This window comes from Aquarana catesbeiana, linkage group LG12, assembly GCF_042186555.1.
Source record: "Aquarana catesbeiana isolate 2022-GZ linkage group LG12, ASM4218655v1, whole genome shotgun sequence".
Classification (NCBI taxonomy): domain Eukaryota; kingdom Metazoa; phylum Chordata; class Amphibia; order Anura; family Ranidae; genus Aquarana; species Aquarana catesbeiana.
Window position 1 is genome coordinate 37366913 of NC_133335.1, and position 27985 is coordinate 37394897.

General features: G+C 42.5%; 1 protein-coding gene across 1 annotated transcript; it reads right to left on the bottom strand.

Moving 5' to 3' along the window:
• Positions 1–1280: 1280 nt before the first annotated feature.
• TTPAL (alpha tocopherol transfer protein like) lies at positions 1281–27910 on the bottom strand. Its single transcript, XM_073607586.1, has 5 exons — positions 27721–27910; positions 10538–10987; positions 9377–9570; positions 7693–7803; positions 1281–3606 (listed from the first exon to the last, which is right to left on the bottom strand). The coding sequence occupies exons 2-5, from the start codon at positions 10971–10973 to the stop codon at positions 3331–3333; spliced, it is 1017 nt and encodes a 338-aa protein (XP_073463687.1). The 5' UTR covers positions 10974–10987; positions 27721–27910; the 3' UTR covers positions 1281–3330.
• Between the last annotated feature and the right edge of the window lie 75 nt (positions 27911–27985).

Consider the following 27985-nt stretch of genomic DNA (forward strand, 5'->3'; position numbering starts at 1 on the left):
AGGCGTTATTGCGCTAAAAATACCGCCTGCAAACCGCCCCAAAACAGCCTCCGTTGTTTGTTCAGTGTGAAAGCCCGAGGGCTTTCACACTGAAGCGGTGGGCTGGCAGGAGAAGAAAAAATGTCCTTCACCGCTCCAAAGATGCGGCTTGCAGGAGTGGTGTATTCACCGCTCCTGCCCATTGAAATCAATGGGACAGCGCGGCAATACCGCGGCTATAGCCGCGCTATACGAGTGGTTTTAACCCTTTTTCGGCCGCCAGCGGGGGGTTAAAACCGCACTGATAGCGGATGAATACCTCGGTAAAACAGCGCTAAAAATAGCGCTGTTTTACCGCCGACGCCCCCTACCGCACCAGTGTAAAAGCAGCCTTAGAAACCAACAAATCTCTTAACTGATCCACTATCAACTCACATTGGTTGGCCATCTTGAGTCACTGCACTAATGGCAGATTCACTGTGCACTTTGAAAAGTTTTCATTGCTTTTTCTTTTATACTTTGGTGTATCTCCAGGAAAATAAACCTTACAAATACTTTGATTCCAGTCTTATCTGGCTTTAATGTTACGTGTGCCAAAAGTCTAGGAGTAGAAAAAATAACAGGAATTATCTGATGGGGTGAGTGGGTCTTTAGGACTGCACACAGCTAGTCAATACAACAATTAGCCATACATGGATCGAAATTCATCCGGGTCAGGGGAGGTCTCTCCACTGTCGGCATACAATAGCTCAGCGGAGAGAATTCTCTCCCATCCACCTCCAGTGAGTAGATGGGAGAATGGAGTCCGTTTTTGTTATTCAACCCACCAGTTAAAAAACAAAACAAGAAAACACTCCTCTATGGGTTTCGGGATTGCACACAATTAGTCAAAACAACAGCGTATATTGTCCGAACACAGCACCTATATGTCAGATGGTCCATATAAGCAATCCTGACACCCATGCCACTCAAGTTAAAAAGAAGAGTCACGTGACCATCCTGCAGGATCAGCCAAAGCACCACGGGGGGAATTTACTAAAACTGGAGCAGCTGTGTGTAGTAACTAGCTAGAAACTGATTGGCTTCCATGTACAACTGCTCCAGTCTTTCTCTGACTCCCTATTATGGCAAGTATGGAGCTAGTGATGCATTACCACGAATCTTTCAACTTGGAGCAACTCTAGGCCCCAGCAACCCCCCACAATCACGTACAACAACAAGCGGCACAGGACGTGTGTTTCCAATAGATGCCCCAGACAAGAATAAAACAAGACAAAGTCACCGTCAAACAAGACATGGTTACCTTCACACAAGACAATGCCGCTGTGCCAGAGAAGTTTAATAACACAAAAAGACCTGAGCATTAAACACATTACACATTGCCACCATGTAACAAGTTCAAACGGTAACCTAAATATTGGAAAATACGTTCACTGGTCCAGTTTTGCTAAACAAACAATAAAATAAACTTTAACAAAGTTGGAAAGTGCTTTAAATACCCTTTCATACATTCCTGATAAATGTAGGAGACTTATTTACAATTAAAACTCCGGAATGTGGCAATTAAACTCTTGAAGAGTACCAATCCCCCCCCCCCAAAAAAAAGAAAATCATCCATGGTCATGGTTACCTACAGAATATTTTCTCATCCAGGTGGCCAATATTTTGGGATCACAAACATCCCTTCCCTCAGTATTTATACCCTGAAAGGTGAGACCATGTACCCTTCAGTAATATATGAAGCTCATGTCCTAAAATTAAGACTCACCTATAACTATAATGGTAACTGAAGATGTGAAATATTGACCAGTGCAGATAGTAAAGGTGTGGTGCAGTTTACCATGTGCTCTCTTTTCTGAAGGGGAGGATCCATGTTGACGGAGAGCCAATGTTTGGCTGCCTCTGTCTGAATGTCACTCAACCGATCCACTTTGGCCAGTACACTGAAAGGAAGGAATGTGTTGACCAACAAGGGAACGTCCTTTTTAGAGCAGGGTGGACTCAAACTCATGTCTAATCGATTCTATTCTCGGATGATGAATTAAAACAGTAGATGGTGCCTAAACCTGTTGACTACTCCTGAAGAGAAGTTGGTAGATGTAGCTCAAATCTTGGGTGCATTTAACATTCAATTCCTAGAGTGGTTGGCGGATGTGGCACAAATCTTGAGTGTATTTATGGTTAGATCCATAGAGAGGTTGGCAGATGTGACGCAAATGTTGGGTGTACTTAACATTAGATCCCCAGAGCAGCTGGCAGATGTGACTCAATTCTTGAGTGTATTTAAAAGAGAAGTATGGACTTTAGCATATATTTTTTTTTCTTTACACTTACCTAGGTGGATGCAGCATCAATCCAATACTGCATCTGTCCCTTGCTGGCTCTGCAGTGAGAACTGAGCGATCAAACACCGCAGATCACTCAGTTCTCCCCTCTGCTCTGATCAGAGAGCTGCGACTGTCAGTCACTGTCTCTCTGCTCTTCCCCCTCCTGCGTTTACTGGAGCACTGGGCTGTGGAAGGGGAGGAGCCGGGTGCAGGTCCAGCCTGCTGGGTGGATCCCGGCCATATGGTCTTGATCTTTTCAGAGCTTGGACCGGCTCAGTGACGTCAGCCAACACTGGATTTGAGCCTGCTGTTGGCTGAAAACAGGTTACAGAAGGGAAGAACAAACTGCACTCCTGTGAGCCATAGAAGTATAGCCAAAAAATCTTTGGCTATATTTATCCTTTAACGTGAGATTCCTAGAGAGGTTGGCAGATGTGGCTCAAATCTTGGGTGCATTTAACGTCAGATTCCTAGGCCACTTGGCAGATGTGGCTCAAATCTATTTAACATTATATCCCTTTATGGATCGATCTCTTGGCTGATCATATGACTGGCCAGCACTGGAAACATGCAGAATGGCTTTTAGGAGTGGTCAACAGCTTCAGTTACCATGTATTGTAATTCATCAGCAGAGAATACAATAGATTAGCCATGAATTTATGAGTCCACCCTGCTCATAAGTAAACATTGTCCAAGAGCTTAAATGTTGCTGTCAGTGAAGGTTTCCTTTACCCGTCTCTAGCACTCCGGCAGCCAGTACAAGCACGCCCAGTGACAGCCTGTGTGTGTGCAGAATTCAGCAGGTGTGCAGGGTTTTTTGGAAACTTCTCATCCACAGGTAACTAAAAACAGCACTGTATATAGATTAATTAAATGGAATAACTACCCTGAGGTCTGCGTGTACCACAATGAATGAATGGTTATACAGCAGCCAAGTAAATTAGGTAATATGAGTATACAGGAAAGGATGCGAATACCAAGGCCTCTCCTGTAGGACACAAATGACATCACAAGAAAATACTATTCAGTAACAATAGAGCTGAGATTTCACCCCACGAGTGGACTCCTCACACTGCAGGTAGTCAGACTCAGTGTCGTTCATGACAAGCCCTTGCAGGGAGCCGTCACGGTTAAGGGTGGCCAGGTGGAAGCCTTGTGCAAAGTCATTTTCAGACGCCAGGAGGATCTGACTCCAGGAAGAGGTATCCAGTTTGCCCGCAGTCCCTCCATATTCATCGGGCAAGATGGCCTTTGGCACGTTGCTGTGGAGAGAGCTCAAGTCTGACCCGTGCAGGAAAAACTGAACAGAAAACAGGACAATATTAGTTGGGTTTAGAATATGTGTAAGTGGAATATAGAGAACTTGATTTAATTACTGAAAATTCATTGGAAGCAAACATATGAAAAAGTACCCAATTCTGCCTTTATACAACCCCCAGTTATAAAAAAACTTGCTACATAAATACCGAATTGCAATGATTTGTAAATCTCATAAACCCACATTTTATTCAAAATAGAAACCATATCAAACGTTTAACCATTTACCTACCAGGCACTTTCACCCCCTTCCTGCCCAGGCCAATTTTCAGCGTTGTCACACTTTGAATGACAATTGCGCGGTCATGCAACACTGTACCCAAACTACATTTTTTGATAATTTTTTGAGACAGAGTTTTCTTTTGGTGGTATTTTACCACTGGGTGTTTTATTTTTAACTAAACAAAATGAAAATATATACCTTATTTTCTGTTATAAAAGTTTGTAAAAAAGTAATTTTTCTCCTTCACTGATGTGCGCTGATAGGCAGTAATGATAGGCACTGACAGACACTGTTTGGGCTGCACTGATAATGAGGACACTGATGATCAGTGGGAACAAGAGAGAATACCGCGCTCTAACAGAAAAAAAATTAAACTAAAATAAAGCAGCAACTAATAATGTGAGATACACACATATAACATCAAAAAAAAAAAAAAAAGAAGAAAAAAAGCTGCGCTAAAAAATGGTGAAACCAGTGATGAACCAGTGCTGGATTAGAAATATTGATAAGTACACATGTGAACACATATGTGGCAAATAAAAAACTACGTAACGAAAATACTAACGAATGTCCCAAAACGTAAAATAAAAAATCTCAATAAAAGTATGACTAAAAATGCATGTGTCAGAAAATGTCCATATATCCCTTAGTAATGAACAAACAACTTGAATAGGTTGATGAATAAAGATGTGCAGTCTTCCACCATCAATAAGTGCCAAACACCGAATAAATTGCACGCTTACCAGAGGGCAAGCAACAAGAGCTTGCGGCTATACACCCAGCCAGGGCCTCCGTCCAAAGGAATCCAGGGCAGCAGCTCAAAAGGCGTCAGACACAGGAGCAAAGTGCGGCCAATTAGCCAATGACGATGTACCAAAAGAAGCTCACAAACGGACAAAAATAAAAGAAAGGGAGCTTCCCATAGTTTAATACTGGTATATACGTTTAATAAAAAAAAAAAAAAAAAAAAAGGAAGAAGGAGTTGGATGGACAGGACGTGCTGACGTCATAGAGTTTGATCTTCTGAGCGAACGAGCATTCGCAAGCCGGCCAGCTATCCATGCTGTTTTAAATTCCATTTGTTGCAAGTGTGTTTTCTACTTTTTTATTAAACATATATACCAGTATTACACTATGAGAAGCTCCCTTTCTTTTATTTTTGGGCGATACCTGATGTCCGTTCGTGAACTTCTTTTGGTACACCATCATTGGCTAATTGGCCGCATTTTGCTGTGTATGACGCCTTTTGAGTTGCTGCCCCGGATTCCTTTGGACAGAGGCCCTGGCTGGGTGTATAGCCGCAAGCTCTTGTTGCTTGCCCTCTGGTAAGCGTGCAATTTATTCAGTGTTTGGCACTTATTGGTGGTGGAAGACTGCACACCTTTATTCCTCAACCTATTCAAGTTTTTTGTTCATTACTCAGGGATATATGGACACTTTTTATTTCACATTTTAGGACATTCGTTAGTATTTTCGTAACTTCGTTTTTTATTTGCCCCATATGTGTTCACATGTGTAATTATCAATATTTCTAATCCAGCACTGGTTCATCACTGGTTTCACCATTTTTTAGCGCAGCTTTTTGACTTATGATCAGTGCCCCGATTGTCAGTGCGGATGTCCCCGATGAGGAATGCCGCTTACCGGCTCTCCTCAAAACGCTGTCAGCGTGAGCAGAGGGATGCTGATCATCGTGTAAACAAGAAATGCCGGTTATCAGCTGTGATTGGACACAGCTGATCACATGGTAAAGAGCCTACGTCATAGGCTCTTTACCGTGATCGTTGATGCTTAGTGTTCCAGCCCACCACCGATCGCCATGCTTCTGCAGTGAGAATGGGAGAACATCATATGACATGCTCCCACCTGTAAACTGAGAAAAGGTACCCTTTTGAGAAAAAATTGGGAAATTGATGGCAGCAACAGGTCTCAAAAAAGTAGAGACAGGGCAACAAAAAAAAAAAAAAAATCTGGCAAAGTCATACTAACAAGGAAGAGCTGGAAGAACATCTTGCAACTAATTAGGTAAATTGGCAACAGGTCAGTAACATGATTGGGTATAAAAAGAGCATCTTAACTCCAGAGTGTCTCAGAAATAAAGATGGACAGAGGTTTACCAATCTGTGAAAAGCTGCATACAAAATTGTCGAACACTTTCAGAATAATGTTCCCTAGGGTAAAATTGCAAAAGCTTTAAATACATCATCATAACATTTAGAGAATATGGAGAAAACTCTGTGTGTAAGGGACAAGCCCAAAAAGCAATATTGGATTCCTGTGATCTTTGGGCCCCCAGACAGCATTGCATTAAAAACAGGGATGATTCTGTGATGGACATCACTGCATGGGCTCAGGAATAATTCCAAAAATCACCGTCTGTGAACACAGTTCGCTGTGCCATCCAAAAATGCAAGGTAAAGCTCTATCGTGCAAAGAAGAAGCCATATCTGAACAAGATTCAGAAATGCCGCTGTGTTCTCTGGGCCATGTAAAATGGTCTGTTGCAAAGTGGAAAACTGTTCTGTGGTCAGAAGAATCAAAATTTGACATTCTTTTTTAGCAACCAAGGGAGCCACATCCTCTGGACTTAGGAGGAGAGGGACCTTCTAACTTGTTATCAGCACTCAGTTCAAAAGCCTGCATCTCTGATGGTACGGGGTGCATTAGTGTGTATGGAATGAGGAGCTTGCACATCTGGAAAGGCCCCATCAATGCTAAACTATATATCCAGGTTTTAGAGTAGCATATTGCTCCCATCCAGATGATGTCTTTTTCAGAGAAGGCCTTTTATACTTCAGCAGGACAATGCTAAACTGCATTCTGCATCTATGACAACAGCATGTTGTAGAAGAGTCTGGGTGCTGAGGACACTGCACAACCTACACTAGCTGAGATCCTGAGAGCAGTTAATAAATTGTACTGCCTCAGTTAATACACTGCAAGAAAGCTTTGGTGGTCTAAAGGAGGAAGTGTCCCCGATAAGACAGGATCTGCAAAAGATCAGAGAAAGAACCACTGCTGCTGAAAGTAGGTTCAGTGACATAGAAGATAAGCTTCTCCCTCTGATCAGACTCAATATAATACTAGGATGGTTGCAGCTGCTGATCAACGCACTGATGACCTTGAAAACAGAATGCGGCAAAATAATGTACGTATTGTGGGTCTCCCTGAGGAACTGGAGGGTAGAGACCCCACTGATTTCGCACAGAGCTGACTACTGGAGGTGTTTGGAAAGGAGGTAATTTTCGTTCCACTTTAAGGGGAATGAAAAAAAGTTGGGTCAGACACCCAACTATCAAGTACAGGAAATCTAAAGACGATTTCATACATCCCACTTACAGCCAGCAGGTAGAAAGCACCAAACAAGAGCTATAGTATATAGAGCTTTCAAAAAGGACAAAAGCAATACATTTTGCTCTGAAACAGGCCTGGAGAGCAGAGAGATCAGATTACACACACTAATCCACACAGGACAGAGGCTACCATTTTTGCCTGGAGGTCTCTGGCTTCATTCATTTAAAATGCTGACTTGGAACAAGTATGCAGATCAGGAGAATCAAATTTCTATCAGAATATTTGATCTGCTCTAAGAAATTTCTGAAGCCACTGGTTCACCAGGATAGCCAAGGAGCTAGAAATTCCAGTGGGAGGGACCAGCAATGGCACCTTTCATACATCTCACTACAGGTTTTCTTAAATCCATATGGACTGTTGGGATCCATGTAGGAAACATCTGCTGCTCCAATATAAAATTTACATCAGCTTGCAATCCATACAGCACTGTAAATAAGGCCAAGCCAAAACTCAGAACAATACAGGAAAAGGTGAATGACACAGAACTCTTACCCGCTTCACGATCTTCTCTTTCAAAAACGGCCTCAATATCGCAAAAATCCCTTTGAATATTCTCGGTTCGTTAATGACATTGACGGCTTTTATTCTGATCGGAAACCCATCCTGAGTGAAAGACAGAAATAGATCAGATGACCGACAAAGAAATGCCTCTATGGTTTCCGAAACCGCCCTGCAAGTTTCAGAAGGTATTTGATTTTGTGATGGGTCCCCTTTAAAACCAAAGCCACAGGAAGTGACATCTCATTATGTAAAGTGATAATAAAATGTGCATATATTCATCAGAAATTCCGTACGATCATGCAGAAATATTGTGCGAAAGTCCAAAGATGAGGTACCCCAGTGACGACGTATGTCGGGCGGAGGAGGAAGCGGTGATGCCAGCACGCCCACCAGGACGCCAGACGATTTTGTACACGAATATGTGTTTTTATCAGCTTTGTAAGTAGATGTCTTTTATTAAAAAAACGCTTTTAACGAACATTGTGCAATGAGGATCTCTTCCTTCTCTTTGCACTTACCATGCCCTATTTGAATGGTCGGGGAGTACTTTATGGTGAAGTGCCATTTGGCGAGGGATACTGCAGAGTGTGTCCAAGGCAATTGGATTATCTGTAGGGGCTTTCCTGCTGGGAGATCCTTCCTACACCCACAGTGAGGGGTACTCCCTAATGCCGCGTACACACGGTCGGACTTTTCAGCTACAAAGGTCCCACAGCCCGTCCGCCAGACTTGACGGACTTTCTAACGACTGGACTTGCCTACACACGATCACACCAAAGTCCGATGGATTCGTACGTGATGACGTACACCGGACTAAAATAAGGAAGTTGTTAGCCAGTAGCCAATAGCTGCCCTAGCGTCGGTTTTTGTCCGTCGGACTAGCATACAGAGGAGCGGATTTCTGGGTCCGGCGGAGTTACGACGTAAAGATTTGCAGCAAGTTCCAAATCTAAAGTCCGTCAGATTTGCGACTGGAAAAGTCCGCTGAAGGTCCGGTGAAGCCCACACACGATCGGATTGCTCGCCGGATTTGGTCCGTCGGCGACCGTCAGACAAGTCCGGTCGAAAAGTCCGACCGTGTGTACACGGCATAAGAGCGAGGTCAGACCTATACAGGGTCTCACCTTCTGGTAAGAGGCCAATTATTTGTCTTGGCATGGGGCATGTTTTGGTGGACACTTACAGTACCAGTATATTCTGAAGGTGTGCACCATTTGATCCTGGTGATTCTATACCTCACCTTTGGACTTCTGCACAATATTATTTTCGGATGATCGCACAGAATTTCTGACTAATATATGCATTATCACTTCACATAATGGTGTGAGACACTGTATGCACTGCAATATATATATTTTTTTAAATTTATAATCTTTATTTCATTTAAGGACAGCAATTTATCATTTATTTCTATTGATATGTGCAATATGTGTGAGTGCAGCCGTCAATACTCTTCATTAGTTTATTACACTGAGCGCAGATACTATCCATTAGAGTGACATCACATCGCCCTAGTCCTTGATGTGCTTAAAGTGCAAACTGCTTAGGCAAGACACCCAATGCCATTGTCCCAATACAAAAAGTGCATCTCTAATTGAAAAATGGTTTGTGTGGCCATAAGAAAACCTGCAACTTGGAAAGAAAGTATTACCGCCAGCTAAATTTCTTTTCATACCTGCAGAATCCCAATCACTTTTTTGGCTATAAAGGGTCCAAAATGGGAAGCCTGAGACAAGCCCACCCCTCCGTAATCGGCCAGGATGACAATTCCATTCACTTGTGTCTCTTCCGACTCGATCAGTTTCTCCAGGGACAGATACATGGCACGTACGTTTTCTGTGATTGGATAATCCCGGGGGTTCCATCGGCCTGATGGCGAGAAAATTAAATAAAGAACGACAAGAACTGTAAAGAGCTGGGAAATGGAATGATATACAGTACTGTGCAAAAGTTGTAGGCGGGTGTGAAGAAATGCTGTAAAATAAGAATGCTTTTAAAAATATATATTTGAATTCCTTATTTTTATCAATTTACAAAATGCAAAGTGAGTGAACAGAAGAAAAATCTAAATCAAATCAATATTTGGTGCGGCTACCCTTTGGCTTCAAACCAACATCAATTCTCAGGCTCGGTTCACACTTGTGCGATGCGGGAACCCTGCGAATCCACCGCAGGTTCCCGCATCGCACCCAACTCGCATGGCAGTTCACACTGCCATATGCGAACTGCGGGGAGCGTCACACATTGTCATTGACACCCCCATTTCAGCTCGCATATCGCACTGCGAACTGACAGTTCAGACATGAATCGGATCGCATGGGTGTGAACACCCATGCAATCCGATTCTAGTGCGGACCAAAAAAAGTGTCCTGTGCGAGTTTAGCCTGAATGTGATGCGATTTCAGGCATACTATCTGTATGGCTGAAATTGCATGGGCATCGCATGTGATTTGCACTGCGGTGCAAATCGCATGCAATCTCGCACCATACAGCCTTACCTCTACCTTCCTGTTACAACAGCTGTGTCTAAATAGAGCTGAGCAGTCCAACAGGTATTAAAGTGTGACCACACTGCCCAGTGTGCTTCGTAAACTAACAAACCTGGTTAGACACGCCCCCTCTCGTCCTCTGCAATACAGTGCGAGGGGTGTGGCCGTTACTCAGCTCCGCCAGAACAGAGCACTTGAGCGTGAGAGCAGAAAGTTAATTTTAACTAGTATTGGAGTATTTTAAAGGCCAATTCAAGCATTATAGAACGATTAAAAGGAAAAAAAAAAACTTGGCTATAGGTTCCTAACCAGTGACTACACATACATGTAGTAATTAGGTCTCTCACCCGGGCGAATGCAGACAACACGCCTCCCCTCCTTGTCGCTATGAGGCAGGACGGTCAGGAAGCCAGAATCCAGCACTGGCTTTACCGCAGATGGTCTCAGGTCCGTAAAAAGCTCAGGCCAGCCTTTCCGGCAGCTATAATAGTTGACAAGGAGCTGCAGGGCCCGATCATAGTCAAACTTGCGGGCCCTGAGGAAGCGGAGGAGGAAGGCATCATCCACTCTGGTCCTGAGGTTTGGATAGTCCTTCCATATCATGTCCCGGAGAGCCTGGACGTCACGTAGTCTCCATTCCGGCTTTTCCTGAAGCTCCTCCCTGGCCTTCTGGATGAGTTCAGGAGTCAGAGAGCACACGTAGTTCTCCTGGAGGGTCGAGTCAACCTCCAAAGAAGTGGACAAAGAAGAACTTCCTAGTGAGGTCTCATTGTCTTGTGCCATTGAATAAGAGGCCGCTGTCAATGACAAGAAGGGCTGGTCAGTCTTCCACAAATATACAGAAAAAACAAAGCTCACCACTTACAGATACATCTTTTCAACTTCATCCACACTAGACATTGTTTACCTTTAAGTCTAACCCAGACAAAAACTTTTTTTAAGCTTAGAATAATGTAGGGAAGGAAGGAAGCCTGGGTCAACTTTTCAATGCCATCTAAGCTTTCATTTTAAAGATTTCTTCTCCTTTCCTGCCTATGTGACAGATGTCAGGCAGAACAGGAGGTCAGGGAAGACCCTCCTACTTCCTCTCACTTGATGGGTGTCAGGCAGATCAAGATGTCAGGGAAGATCCTCCCCACTTCCTCTCTACTTGATAGGTGTCAGGCAGAACAGGAGGTCAGGGAAGATCCTCCTACTTCCTCTCTACTTGATAGGTGTCAGGCAGAACAGGAGGTCAGGGAAGATCCTCCTACTTCCGCTCTACTTGATGGATGTCAGGCAGAACAGGAGGTCAGGGAAGATCCTCCTACTTCCGCTCTACTTGATGGATGTCAGGCAGAACAGGAGGTCAGGGAAGATCCTCCTACTTCCGCTCTACTTGATGGATGTCAGGCAGAACAGGAGGTCAGGGAAGACCTCCCCACTTCCTCTCTACTTGATGGGTGTCAGGCAGAACAGGAGGTCAGGGAAGACCTCTCCACTTCTTCTCTACTTGATGGGTGTCAGGCAGAACAGGAGGTCAGGGAAGACTTTCCTACTTCCTCTCTACTTAATGGGTGTCAGGCAGAACAAGATGTCAGGGAAGACCCTCCTACTTCCTCTCTACTTAATGGGTGTCAGCCAGAACAGGAGGTCAGGGAAGACCTCCCTACTTCCTCTCTACTTGATGGGTGTAAGGCAGAACAGGAGGTCAGGGAAGACCTCCCCACTTACTGGCAAGGAGTATCAGACAGGGCAAATCTTCCAATGGGGCAGGGCTGGCGCTACTGCTAGGTGAACTAGAAAGTCGCCTAGGGCACAGCCACGGTCGCTGGTTTCCTTATTCTCCGCCGGCTTCCCGACACTCCACTGGCTTCCCCACAGAGCGGTATGATGCGGTATTTTAGCAGTGAAACCTTGTGTTAATTTAATGCAGGCGGCTGCTGGCATCATCAGCTGTAAACGGTGTTCCATTCCCACCCCCACCCTAAATCCATACCAGGCCCTTCCTGTCAATTAAGCAGGGTGGATTTGATGTAAAACAAGTCGATTTAAATCATGATGTAAAATATAGTTACATAAATAGTAAAAAGGCTTGATTTAAAAATAAACTTGATTGAAATCATAATTTTTATTTTTTTTATTTAAGAGCAACTGTCATCTCTGTCCCACAGCAGATCCTCCTCTGACCCGCTGTTGACTCCCCGACAGTCCCATTCACTTTAATTGGACAGCTGGTGATGTGGCAGTGACACAACAAAGTGAGGGACGTGGTGGCAGCAGGTGATTGGATGTCCGCTAACAAGCGCTGCCATGATGGATCTGAAATGACAGGTGCTCTTTAAATGTAAGGACTTATTCTTGCTGGTAGTTAGAATCTTTAATATTTGCAAACAAAATGAAGGTTTCCCATTTAGAATAATAAGCTGTCAGGTTAGTAAAACATCGATATCAGAACCGATTCAATCATACAGTTTGTAGTGTACATAGATTTGCAAAACAATGGGATAAAGGAATATTCCTGAACTTTGGTTTATCTCATGGTTACGGTGAAATTGTGCGAATACAGCAATGCAGTGCAGGATATCTCAGCTTGGATTCATTGAATGATTTTACCAAAAATGTAAATCTTGCAGAATATTTTTTTTAACAATAAAAGTGTTATTGGGATAATGAAGAAAGTAGTTACAGCTTTGAGTAGAATCAGTAAAACAGGACTGCAGACATCCATCAAGGGTGTATAAAATCTTGCAGAATATACAGCCTCATGCTACATAACTAAGCTCCATTTCATGCTGAATAAACACAATTATTAATGTATCTTAAATAGATAGATTTTTACTCCAAAGGCATTTTATTAAAGTAAATTTGATAGATACATTTTTTTTAATTTATCTGACTGTAGTGTAATAGTCGGGATGGGAGGAGAACATCTGAATGGACAATCCTGGAACAAAATCTGACTGTCTAGGGCCAACAAATCTCACCAGACATCCACCCTACAAGAACATGAGCTGAGAAATTCAACCGGTTCCAACATCAAAGAGCGGGATGAAGCTTGTAATGAGTCACTCCATGTGGAGCCAATAAAAGAAAACAGGTCACAGCGACCTGCATAGCGCGCCTTTAATTATAGAGGACGACGAGCGAGGTCTGTGGGTGGCAAGCTGCATGAAGAAGCTCTGCAGATCATTGGTAAGGAGGAGGTGGCTGTAGACCAAACTACTGAATCTAAAGAGAACCTGTACTGTAATAAATACAAAACCCTGGAGGAGGGTAGGGGGAGGTAGGTGCCCATCCTTGGTTCTTCCAAGAAGGTTTTATTGTATTTTCCGACTTGTTTAACCCCTTCACACCGACACAACACAAATACGCGGCCCCACTAAACTAGGCTTTTTTTTTTCTTGGAGCCGCAACTTTGCGTATCTCTCCCTTTGTGCTGGGAGCACGCAGCATGGCGCGCTCCCAGCACAGACACCGGGGTCTCACCATGACCCGAAACACCAGATTCTGGGTTACCCGATTGCTGCGACAGCCTCTGATTGGCTATCATAGTGATCAGTCACTGTGAAGCCCGCCCCCTGTGTTTTCTTTCACTGCAAATGGAGGAGAGATATACATGTATCTCTCCCTCTCCTTGCAGAATTAAAAAAAAAAAAAGTATATATGTATATATATATATATATATATATATATATATATATATATATATATATATATATATATGTATATATATATATATATATATATATATATATATATATATATATATATATATATATATATATAAATAAATAATAAAAAAAGGTTTGATCTAGGTTAGTGCCAGAGTTAGTGTTTGGATCAAGGTCAGACAGGGTCAAATGGCAATATTTGATTTAGGCAGAATTTTTTTTATTTATTTATTTTTTTAAATTAGTATCAGTGTGTTTTAGGTAGGATAAAAAGAAAAAAAAAAAAAAAAAAGAGAAAAATGCGCACTATTGTTTTTGGGCTGTACTACAGGTACAAATAACCAACATACACATATGTGGTATCGCTGCGATCGTCAGGAACAGGAGAATTTATTTTGGGTTGTTCTTTGGTGGTACCAAGAAATATACAGCTATTTTTTTTTACTATTTTGGGCGTTTTCCTTTGATATTAAAAAAATAAAAATAAAAAGATAGCCATTGACATTTACCACCAAATGAAAGTCCAATTTGTCCTGAAAAAAAACAAAAAAAAAAAAAAAAAACAATCCACCTGGTTGCAGAAAGTAGTTGTGATGATATGTACAGTTTTACTAACACAGTTTTACTAACACATGTCAAAATTGCAAAATTGTACTTGGGCATTTAGATTTGTTTTACCCTTAGGTGTGAAGGGGTTAAAGTGTATCTAAAGCCACCTAGCTTTGTATAGAGTAGGGAAGTCTTTTTTTTTTTTTTTTTTTTTGTGGTCTGTCATCGGTTAGGGAGATTTTCCTTCACCTCCTGTCCTGGAAATGAGAAAATCTCCTCTTAGCTGTCACCGGAGCAGTGGTCCCCATTGGTAGATTTTCCTTTACCTCTTTAGAATGGTGACAGCTATAACATTTTGGATTTCTCATCACTAACTGGTCACTAGGGCAAATAGAGAGGGGGAATCTACCTGGGGAGGGGGGCAAAAAAAAAAAAAAAATAAGGGATGGTGCTCCAATTCTTTCACGCTCCAAAACTAAAATACATTTTGGCTTCAGATATACATTGGGAGAGATTTACTACAACTGGAACACACTGGTGTAGCTGTGCAGCATAGTAACCATTTGGCTTCGAACTTTAGCTTGTTCAATTAAACTTTGACCTAAAAACTTGGAAGCTGATTGGTTACCAGTAACTCTCCCCATGATCTCCTTTCTGTACGCATGCATGTGACAGCACAGTGGTGGTCTTTAAATCTGTGCTGACACATATATGCATACAGACTGTGTTGATGTCCTGTGCCGGGAGCCCCCAAGCATTGCTACCAAACTATCACCACCAGCTCCCAGACACCGCTTGTAATCCGAAGGACGGGCTCCTGATCACATGATCTCCGTGGCGGCAGCCAGCCAATCACATGATCTCCGTGGCGGCATCCAGCCAATCACATGATCTCCGTGGCGGCAGCCAGCCAATCACATGATCTCCGTGGCGGCAGCCAGCCAATCACATGATCTCCGTGGCAGCAGCCAGCCAATCACATGATCTCCGTGGCGGCAGCCAGCCAATCACATGATCTCCGTGGCGGCAGCCAGCCAATCACATGATTGGGAAGCCTAAGAATGGCCTCTGGCTTTAGGAAACCCTTAGGCCTTATGTACATAGGGTGTTTTTACAGCCGCTTTTAGCAGCGTCAGACATTTTTTTATTTTACAGTTTCAAAACACCTCTCCATGTTATTTTGTGTCCAGGCACACATAGGCTTTTCGGAACTGTAAGTGGTGTAGGCGTTTTCAAGCTGCAAAAAAAAAAAAAAAAAAAAACACCCAGGGCCAGCAGCATTAACGTTAACGCTGTATACGGCGTTTGGCCTCTTGCACACTGCAGCTTGAAAAAGCTCAGTACAGCATATTTTTTTTACTGAGCTAAAAAAATACAGCCCATTAATTGTAATGTGCCTATGCACACAGGAACAAGCGCCGTGTATTCTTCAGAAAAAAAAAAAAAAAAAAAAAAATTGAAAAATTCATATTTTTGGCCAGTTATTTAGGCTGCATTCGCACGCATTTGCGTGCAAATTCACAGGTTTATCCAGTGAAATTGTCAATGTGAGAACACGCTACTACTGCTCATGCGCGGAAATGTGCGCAAACGCATATGCGTGAAAATACATATGAAAAAAAAAAAAAAAAGCTAAAAACAGGAGTATCGTGTGCAAGAGGCCTTAAGCTGCGCTAAGCGTTTTTAAGCAGTAGTAAGCGGATTTGGGAATGGAAAATAGAAGAGGACAGAGAAACGCGGGTAAATTAACGCCAATGCAAACTGCTTCTAAAAATGTGTTTTTACAGGCGCTTTTTCCTGGTGTCGGCACTGGCTTTGCAGCTCTTTTTTTTTTTTCTTTTTAATGCCCTGTGTGCATGAGGCTACAAGTCCCATGAGGCATTGCAAGGCTGACAGTTACAAGCATGACTCTCACAAGCAGAGGAATGATGGGACTTGTAGTTTTGCAACAGCTGGAGGTGCCGCCAGTTTGAGACCCCTGCTAAAGGGTCAGCAGAAAAGGGGTACAGGACTCTAGTCCAATATACTTTCCTGCAGTTTGCCGCTTACTGTGTAAATTCTGGGGGGGGTGGGTAGGTAGAGCAATAGTGTGCTATTCTTCATTCATACTGGATGTGGTGAGAATTCACTGCGGATTCTACATTGCATCAAAATCGCAATCTGTTCATGCAAACTGATTGCGGGGTGCACGTCAAGTTAAAACGCCGCAAATCGGTTTGCAAAACCCAGTGCGAATTGCACAATCGGATCGCATGAGTGTGCAGTTACTCATGCGATCCGATTCTGGTGCGGACAAAAAAAAAAAGGGTCCTGCATGCGTTCGCTGCAAATGCGGTGCGATTTGAGCCATATAAATCCATCGCTTAAATCGCACCCCAGAGACACCGCATGTAATGCGCTGCAATTCCTGTGCAAATTACATGCGGTGTCCCGCACCTCTTCAGTGGGAACCCAGGCTTAAGCATTTCAGCACATTACTGTCCACCATCCTCTCCCACAACCGCCATAGGGACACACACGGAGGCAACCATTGGGGGTTTAACAGTTGCTGGCGTTAAAATGAACCAAATTTTAATGAATACAAAGACTAATAAAAGTAAACTGGGAAAACATTTTTGGAGCGGCGCAAAGGATGAGAGAGTGCCACAAGTTAGTAACCAGTCCAGGTCAGAAGGGAAAGCCAACGCGTTTCAGGGAAATCACAGCTCCTCCCTCCATCAGGGCTTTACTGCTGACGGTAATAGGAGCACTGCCATTATTCTAATCCCTGCCCTGTATTTTCTCCTATTACTGCCAGAACTCAATCCCCTGATGAAGAGGGAGCTGTGAGCTCCCAAAACATGCTGGCTTTACCTTTTTGATCTTTTTTCAAGATGAATAGACTTACACTGGACTGGTTAGAAACTTGTGGAGCTCCCATCCTTCGAACTCTTTCAGAGGTTTACCCTCCCTGAGAAATGCCATGCAGCCATCACTGGAGTGCACATAGACAGGAAGCGGTTGTAAAGAGGCTGCAGGAGGTCAGCAGCACTAAAATTTAACAAAAGGATAAAAAAACAAGCATTTCATTTTTAAAATCATGGCAATGGTTTAGGATACACAGTGTTTTAGAACACTAAACATCATCCAGCTGGGGTTTACATCTACTCTAAAAGCCTGTTGTATCATTTCTTTGCAGGATCCCAGGACTTGTTTTCTGACAATTACATTACATTACAGTCGGTACAATGGAGCTGATGACAGCAGCGTGGTTTCCTACAAAGGAATTACCAACTACTTCCCTGACACAACACTTCCTGCAAATAGCAACACTGTCATTTCAACCGTCACCGCGGCACGCCATGACTCACCCTGCACTCCGCAGACATGACGGGGCGATTCAACTTCATCCACCATTTAAAGGGTCACTCCACACTGAACGCATATTTTATCTGCCTTGTCCTGGAGAGTCAAACCTCTTCGTCTTTGTATGTGTACATCGGCAGAGTTTTATCCTTCTATAGCAGGGGTCTCAAACTGGTGGCCCTCCAGCTGTTGCAAAACTACAAGTCCCATGAGGCATTGCAAGGCTGACAGTTACAAGCATGACTCCCACAGGCAGAGGCATGATGGGACTTGTAGTTTTGCAACAGCTGGAGGGCCGCCAGTTTGAGACCCCTGTTCTATAGCTTCCAATATAGGGTATACACGCTATATATTTACACTTGGGGGTAGATTTAAAGTTCATCCATTCTAACTGCATGTAAATTTGTTCTGTGGAAATGGGCAAGATCAGGCTATATATTTTCTGCAGATCGAGTGTTATTCACTTAAGAAAAAAAAACAAAGGGGGGGGGGAAGACACATTTTGGCCACAAGATGGCAGCGAGTATCATGAGGAATAAGTTTACTCCTCAGCTCCATCTGGTGGCCATAATGCATTATTTTCCCCATTTATATTGCTTTTTTTTTTTAAACCCCATGCCACCCAGCCCTGGTGTCCCTTTAACAAGCTCTTTATGCCACGATCACGTGACCACTGTGATTGGCTGTCATAGCAGCCAGCTGACAATCAATAGAAGAGACTCAGGGCTGACTTTGACAGCTTGGTCACTGTACTGAGTGTGTAGCAAGTGGCTTTCCTATGTTAATACTCATATAAGGAAGAAGCACACACATTAGAATGATAGATGGTGATAAAAAGTCCAGAAAAGACACAGGTGGTGTGCCTAGTGTTGATTGATAAGTGTGCACCTTTCACCAGAATCCTCACAACCGTGCATCGCCCCCCCCAGGGTACAAACTCACCAGACAAAAGTAGTTTTTAAGCCTCAAATCCCTTTAAAAAATGACTGCCATCCTCAGTGTGGGCTGGATCGGAGCTGCATACAATCTCCAAAAGGTATTCGGGTATATGAGCAGAAAAACTCCACATAGTACAGTTCCGTTTTACCATCTATTGCAATCCTCCAATCGTTAAAAATTGACACCTTCCAACAATCTGCATAAAAGCTGATCTCTTGTATCAGTGTCAGCGTTATCACCAATCCTACTATAGAGCCGGAGATGATCAGAGGTAGTCCCAGTCAACCGAACCGCCTCAGTTCGTTCCTTCCGGTTGTCTCTCTCAGACTGTGGAACGCAAAACACTTCCGGTAGCCCTAAGGTCACGCTCTGGCGCGTTTCGTCATTACATTGTCTGGGAGCGTGGCCTTATGGCAACCGTAACTGATGTCCCGAAAATTATCTCAATTCTTCTGAGCAAAATTAAGCAGCTCGATGCCAAAACCGATTTATTACCAGGTGCACACTAGTGGTGACAAGTCACAAAAGCACCTATATCTCAATACCATGCTGATACCAGCCGATACTGAACATTACAGTCCCCGTTCACATTACATGTAAGAAAAAAAAAAAAAAAAAGCACAGACACCGGGGTCTCACCATGACCCGAAACACCAGATTCTGGGTTACCCGATTGCTGCGACAGCCTCTGATTGGCTATCATAGTGATCAGTCACTGTGAAGCCCGCCCCCTGTGTTTTCTTTCACTGCAAATGGAGGAGAGATATACATGTATCTCTCCCTCTCCTTGCAGAATTTAAAAAAAAAATATATATATATATATATATATATATATATAAAAAATATATAATCTTTTGTTAATAGCTACACAACATCTGGAGGTCTTTAAAAGCCTGGTATTGCGTGACTTAGACCAACTGGTACCCAAAAAAGAATGTGAACCCCAGACACATCAAAGAAGGGATCTACAAACCAGGAATGACATAATAAGGCAAGCAGATAAAGTGGGGGGGGGGGGGGGGTTATTCTGTCAAAGGAATATTACAATAATCAGTAAACAGAAATGTTATCAGAGCCCATTTCTCAATATAGGTCAGAGTTGGAGGCCTTGGTAGAATTTGGGCACATGAAGAACCATAATAACCTTTCGGTCTCAGGAAACCCGTTAAAAATGGCTATATCTACAACTCATGATACATTGATGTGATGGTCAGTGGAAGAGTGTTCCTTAAATCTGTGGTCTTATTTCCCCCGTACAGATAGCTAAAAAGATCATTAGTGTCAGTGGGAACTTATCTTAGAGGCAAAAATTGGTCTTTGCTCAAGGAACCCCTAGCAACCATTGGAGGAACCCCGATTGAGAAACCCTGATCTATACCCTCCCTAAGATTCATAGAGATCCAGTAAACTGCTCGCTAGATCCATTGTTAATGGGATAGGATCTGAGACGTCAAGGATGGGCGAATATCTAGATCCATTTTTACAGAAAAAAAATGTTGTAGTCACTAAAGCTTATCTTAAAGCGGCGTTCCACCCAAAAATGGAACATCCGCTCCAAGTGTAGGTGGCCCCCTGACATGCCACATTTGGCATGTAATTTTTTTTGGGGGGGAGCAGGTACCCTGTTTTTACAGGCACCCAGCTCCCACTTCCTCCCTGGCGCCAAAAGATCACCTCTCCCCCCTCCCTCCATGCAAACTTCTGGGACACCTCACAGGTCCCAAAAGATTGCCCGGCCAATCACAGCGCGCAGCGTGGCTCGTGCATGTGCAGTGCGTGCCCGGCTGTGAAGTCACAGCCAGGCTCCCATAGTAACAATGCCGGCACTGCGGAGAGGAGCGGGGCTTTGTGCGTCTGCATGGCTGGACCGTGGGACAGGTAAGTGTCTGATTATTAAAAGTCAGCAGCTACACTTTTTGTAGCTGCTGACTTTTAAATGGGTGGAACTCCACTTTAAAGATACCAAAAATCTTCTGCAATTGCTGCAAGAAGTTGAGTTAACTGGAAAGGATGAGATATTTCTAGTTACATCATTATATACAGTAATCCATCCAGCACGATGATGCTCTACTGGCCCTTAATTGGGCCTTGAGCAAAAGAGGATTTAGCTCATACCCAGAAAGTTTTTTTTGCGGAATGCTTTGGACTTTTGTCTTTCCCACAATTATTTTTGGTTTAACAACAATTTCTTTAACCAAAATAGAGGAGCAGCTATGGGCACGAAATTCACACCAGGCATAGCTAATCTCTTTATGGGAGAGTGGGAGGACAAATATGTTTTTGATGAAAAGAGAGTGGAGCTCCTTTTTTTTTTATAGCAGATACATAGACGATCTGTTCCTCCTATGGGCAGGATCAGAATCTTCTTTGAACGTATATTTACAGCATTTAAACAGTAATGTAAATAATATAAAATTGCCTAGCCAGTGGAGTAAGGAACAGATTATATTTTGAGATTGTCAATATCTATAGACATAATGACAGGTTGGAGACTAAGGTATTCTTCAAGCCAACGGATCGCAATAGCCTTTTTCCTACACATTGTGGTCATCATCCTCTTTGGCTGAGAAACATTCCCAAAGGCCAAATGAGTGAAAAGGAATTGCTCCACCACTGAGAATTCTGAAGTACAATCTCAAGTTTTGAAAAGCAGATTTTTAGAAAAAGGCTATAATGCTCAATACTTAGATACAGTTGTAGAGGAGATGAGGGCAACTTTCTCTGAATAATGTTTGAGGGATAAGGCACCGGAGATAAACAATAAAAGCCATGAATGGGGTTTTGTTTCTGCTTTCCATTCGCAGTATAAAGAAGTGGAGACAATTTCTAAGACTCACCGGCATATTTTATGCCTGGCTAAAACACTCAAAACTGAGCTTCCACTTATGCCAAAGTTTATCTATAGGAAAGCTCCAAATTTTGGAGACTTAGTAGTTAAAAGTGTACGACCCCCCCAACTAGATTACCATTATTTTGGGACAGAGATGGCTTCTTCACATGTAGAGACTTGTGAGGGGTTTAAACAAGTTTACATCAACCTCTAACAAGGAATTCTCTATTAAAGAATTCATTACGTGCAACACCTCACATGTGGTCTACGCCTTAGAGTGCCCATGTGGGTTGATGTATATAGGCCAAACCAAAAGGCTGTTGAGGATCAGGAATAGCAGAACACGTCCAGAATCAGTGGCGGCTGGTGCTCAAAATATTTTTTTTTGGGGGGGGGGGGGCGCAAACAAACAGAAAAAAAAAAAAAAAACCATCAATTGCAGCCTCACTGTACGCCAATGTGCCCATCAAACGCCCCCACTGTGCCCATCAAAATGCTACCACAGGGCCCCTGCCCGGCACTTATCCTGTCTCGGTGGGGCAACGGGTGATGGCGGCGAGCGGTTTCCTCCATGTGTTCTCCCGTCCGCTCCTATGATTGGATGCCTGATAGGCATACAATCACAGCACCTGTTTCAGCCAATCAGGTGACGGGTAACAGACCCGAGCACCTGATTGGCGGAGAGGCTGTTCAGTGTTAGAAAATTAAATATTAATATTTTGCTCTCCTAACAAAGCTGAGTGAACTGTGAGCGCCAAGCATGGCGCTCCCTGTTTACCTTTTTTGATGCCTAATAGAGCCTATGGCTCTAATCAGGTACTTAAAAAAATACCCCCTTCTTGTAATTCAGGCGCCCGAAAAGGGGCCTGGCACCCGAATAGGGGGTGGCAGTGGAGGCCATAGATAGATTCATGCATTACATGAATCTATCTATTGGTGATAGAGGGGTGGCTGGAGAGAGGGGGTGGCGCCCGTATGGACGCACCGCCACTGTCCAGAATATTAAACTGGGTTTTAAAGACCATAATGTGTACCTTCACTTTAAATGGTACCATAACCAGGACCTTTCAGGTCTACAATTCTGGGGAATAATAGACCATGTAAAATGAACATGGAAAGGTTCAAATCTGGTCAGATAACTCTCCAAGCGAGAAACTCATTGGATTTTTCTAAAAATATACCACTTGCCCCGAAAGGGTTAAATATAGAGCTTGATATTAATTGCTTTATTAGCGACTATTGAGCTCTATGATATGATAGACTAGGATTAGCTCATGGGTTTGTTATATTACCTTTATATTTTATTAATGAAGTTCATTTAAAATTTCTAGTAGTAAGCTGCACATTAGATTTTATTTAGTTATTTTTGAGACTATAATTTGAGTACAATTTTTGTGGAGGGACAGTGGAATAGGTTTCATTGTTCTCATGTGTTTAACAAAAGGAGGTCCCTTAAAGTATTAAAAATCAATTAAAGGACTAAAAGAGTAGTTATTTTAGAGAATATTTAAGTGCATTTTGCTGTTGAATTTTTGAGGAATAGTAATGTATATCTAGTTCTGGAGAAGAGAATATGGTATTTAATATTTACTGTTTGTAACATTATGTTTGGATCCAGATAAGAGAATCCTGTATCCAACAAATAGAACCTATGATGTGTATAGTGAATGATATATATATATATATATAGGCTTACACGTGATGTAAACAGAGACTGTAATGGTCTAATTAGTTCAGCGTCGGCTGGTATCAGCATGGTACTAAGAGATAGGTACAAAGCTAGTGTGCACCTATTAATAGAGCGGTTTTGGTATTGAGCTGGTTAATTTTGCTCATAAGATTTGAGATCAATTTTGGGATGCTGCGCCGCAAGCTCACGCCCTCAGACGTAGTAGTAATGACGAAACGCGTCAGCACGTGACCTTACGGCAACCGGAAGTGACATTTTGCGTTCCAGTGTCTGAGAGAGACAACCGGTAGGAACGAACGGAGGCAGTTCACTTTACTGGGACTACCTCTGTTCATTCCCGGCTCTATAGTATGATTGGCGATAACGCTGACACCGATACAAGCGACCAGCTTTTATGCAGATTGTTGGAAGGTGTCAATTTTTTACAATTGGATTACAATAACTGGTAAAACAGTATTGTACTATGTGGAGTTTTTCTCCTCAAGTACCCGAATACCTTTGGAAATTGTATGCAGCTCCGATCCAGTCCACACTAAGGATGGCAGTCATTCAAAAGCGATTTAAGGGTTGAAAACTACTTTTGTCTGGTGAGTTTGTACCCCGGGGGGGTTGGGTGTGACGCACGGTTGTGAGGATTGTGGTGAAAGGTGCACACTTATCAACACTAGGAACACCACCTGTGCCTTTTCTGGACTTTTTATCACCATCTATCATTCTAATGCGTGTGCTTCTTCCTCATATGAGTATTAACATATGAAAAAAATCATAAAACCTCGTACTGAAATATAACTGTGCTGATCCAAAATTGCTTATGCAATATTACCACTAAAACGGTGTCTGCACAAACCTTAAAACTAAAAAAAAACCTCATAAGTAAACATCCATCATTGCGCAACATGCTTTTATAAAATGCATTTTCACCAATAAGATAACATCCAAAATGTGCACTCACAATTAAAGTACCTTTAGACCGGCACCAAGTCTTTCCAGCAGTGTGTTTTTGGGTTTAGCTCTGCCGCTTCCTTTCTGGGGATTGGCGTGCGTGCCAAGCCTCGATCTGGTTCGGACAGGAAGTGATGTCAGCAATTACCCAGTGGGCAGTTATGCTTTTTGGCCATAATTCCAAAAGATATGTTTGGTGCAAAAACAACACTGCACATCACCAAAAGAACACCATACCCACCGTGAAGCATGGTGGTGGCAGCATTATGGCTTGGGGCTGTTTTTCTTCAGCTGGAACAGGAGCTTTAGTCAAGCTAGAGGGAATTATAAACAGTTCCAAATACCAGTCAATATTGGCACAAAACCTTCAGGCTTCTGCTAGAAAGCTGAACATAAAGAGGAACTTCACCTTTCAGCATGACAACGACCCAAAACATACATCCAAATCAACAAAGGAATGGCTTCACCAGAAGAAGATTAAAGTTTTGGATTGGCCCAGCCAGAGCCCAGACCTGAATCCCATTGAAAATCTGTGGGGTGATCTGAAGAGGGCTGTGCACAGGAGATGCCCTCACAATCTGACAGATTTGAAGTGTTTTTGCAAGGTAGAGTGGGCAAATATTGCACAAAAGAGTGCTGTAATAAAACCAAAATGGTGCTTCAACTAAGTATTCGTTTTATGCAACCATATTATTTTAGTTTATTTTTACTTCCCTCCTAAAAAAAATTCAGTTTTTTGTTCAACTGAGTTTATAGGTCACATTAAAAAGGTGGAAAAAGTTCTGAAATTATTTATATTTGTCTTATATTTTTACATCACAGAAACCTTACATTTTAACAGGGGTGTGTAGACTTTTTATATCCACTGTATATTTATACATACAGTATCTCACAAAAATGAGTACACCCCTCACACTTTTGTTAATATTTTATTATATCTCTTCATGTGACAACACTGAAGAAATTGGAGACTGGTCCGCAGGGCATTATTCCGACATGATAACGACCCCAAACAAGCCTCCAAGATGATCACTACCTTGCTAAAGAAGCTGAGGGTAAAGGTGATGGACTGGCCAAGCATGTCTCCTATAACCTAAACCCTATTGATCATCTGTGGGGCATCCTCAAAACAGAAGGTGGAGGAGTGCAAGGTCTCTAACATCCACCAGCTCCGTGATGTCATCATGGAGGAGTAGAAAAGGACTCCATTGGAAACCTGTGAAGCTCTGGTGAACTCCAGGCCCAAGAGGGTTAAGGCAGTGCTGGAAAATAATGGTGGCCACACAAAATATTGACACTTTGGGCCCAATTTGGACATTTTCACTTAGGGGTGTACTCACTTTTGTTGCCAGCGGTTTAGACATTAATGGCTGTGTGTTGAGTTATTTTGAGGGGACAGCAAATTTACACTGTTATACAAGCTGTACACTCACTACTTTACATTGTAGACAAGTGTCATTTCTTCAGTGTTGTCACATGAAAAGATAGATAGATATTTTGTAAATATTTTATTATATTACAACACACATAAAATATATATCTTCCTAGTTGACCTCTTTTTCTGTGTTCAGCAAACATAAGCCTGCACTTTTTTTCCGTGTCCAGTTTATAGGGTGGCTACACTGTTTAACAGGGTCCCTATGGAGCTCCAGTGTAGCCACCCTTCCATGCTGATGCTCCGTGCAGACATCTGTGTCCACAGTAATGAGGAGCTTGGGTTTGGTCCAACCTATATCACTTAACATGGGTACATCAGGGCAACCCATGTCATAAACATCACCACCCCTTCGTATAAGTGCAGCAGGGTGGGAAATCTTCCAATGTTCCAACAATGACAGCTAGTTTCTGGGTTCAGACTGAACACAAGCTCATCAATACGCCCAAGTCTCTCCCCTTAAGGTAACCATACACTATGCAATCTGATTGTAGATCGAAAATAGATGGTACAATCATCACTATGTATGTAGTCCCTGAACATTAGGCAGCATGGCTATTCATTAATATAAAACAGTGCACACTCCCCAACAGGAAGTTCAGGGAAGCGCAGCTGCGAAGGCCAGGAGCTGATCAAAGATTGATCAAATGAGTGTTTTGGGACCTACTGAAAGAACTCTTTATACTTTTGTTTGGTGGACCTAAGGAGAAAAGGAAATACTATAGTGAGGGCTTCATACGATTTCATATAGGACGCTGACATAAGATGCTTTACTGCTATATCCAAACCACTGACCGTACACTTCATTGCACCCCAATATAACCCTGTACTCCATGTCCTGTTCTCCATGTCCTGTTCTCCATGTCTTCCATGGGTCTGTGAGGGCTGCTTTGTCCAACCCAAAGACAAGTGAAGCGATTCCACCCAGCACAACCCTACTGTATGTATATAGCTGTAGCGGGGACACTGGATTGTGAGCTCCCTTGGTGCAAAGGGACAGATATGGCATTTATGGATGACATATAGACAGATCACATATATATGAATATACACAGACATATAATACAGTATATATTATATACACACATATAATACAGTATATATTATATACACACACACATATAATACAGTATATATTATATACACACACACATATAATACAGTATATATTATATACACACACACATGTAATACAGTATATATTATATACACACACACATGTAATACAGTATATATTATATACACACACACACATGTAATACAGTATATATTATATACACACACACATATAATACAGTATATATTATATACACACACACATAAAATACAGTATATATTATATACACACACACATAAAATACAGTATATATTATATACACACACATATAATACAGTATATATTATATACACACACATATAATACAGTATATATTATATACACACACATATAATACAGTATATATTATATACACACACATATAATACAGTATATATTATATACACACACATATAATACAGTATATATTATATACACACACATATAATACAGTATATATTATATACACACACACACATATATAATACACACACGATGTCCACAGATCACACATTTATACAAAGTCTATAGATCACACACACCATTCATGGAGCATACATAATGTGAGCACGTGTGCGCTACGCCCGCACGTCTGCGCTACATCCGCACGTGTGCGCTCCCTCCGCACGTCCCACGTGTGCGCTCCCTCCGCACATCATGCATGCAATGGTTTATGGATCATACATAATGCAATGATATTTCCATAGAACAAACTGCTACATTGTACATAGATGACATATATATATATATATATATATATATATATATATATATATATATATACACACACACACACACACATACATACATACATACATACACATACATTGTAAATCACACAGAGAGAAGTCACATATGCACAGTGTCCATAGAGCATAAACAGAGGAAATTTCCACAAAACAAACTGATATATTGTCTATAGGCCACCCATATAAACACATCCCCCAGATACAATATCTATAGATCACAGTCATAGACCATCCAAGTACCTGCTCCCCCCCATAACCCCCCCAGTGGTATCACCTATACAGAGGCGGAAGGCACCATTTACCTGCAGGACGGGGGAGGAGTCCGTGTCATCAGGCGGTGTAGGTCAGCTCTCCAGCACCCCCCTGCCTCTCTCTCTGCACAGCCTCTCACCTGCACGCTCATCTGACAGGTCACGTGTACGCGGCTCAGGCTACCACCCACCTGGACGGCGTTCCAACTGCAAATGCACTGAGCGGGGCGCGCGTTATCCCCCGCCTTCTACGTGCGCGCACCTGTTTACGTTCTCAGACTGCCTTTAGAGGCGACTACCAGCAGAGGGCGCCCCG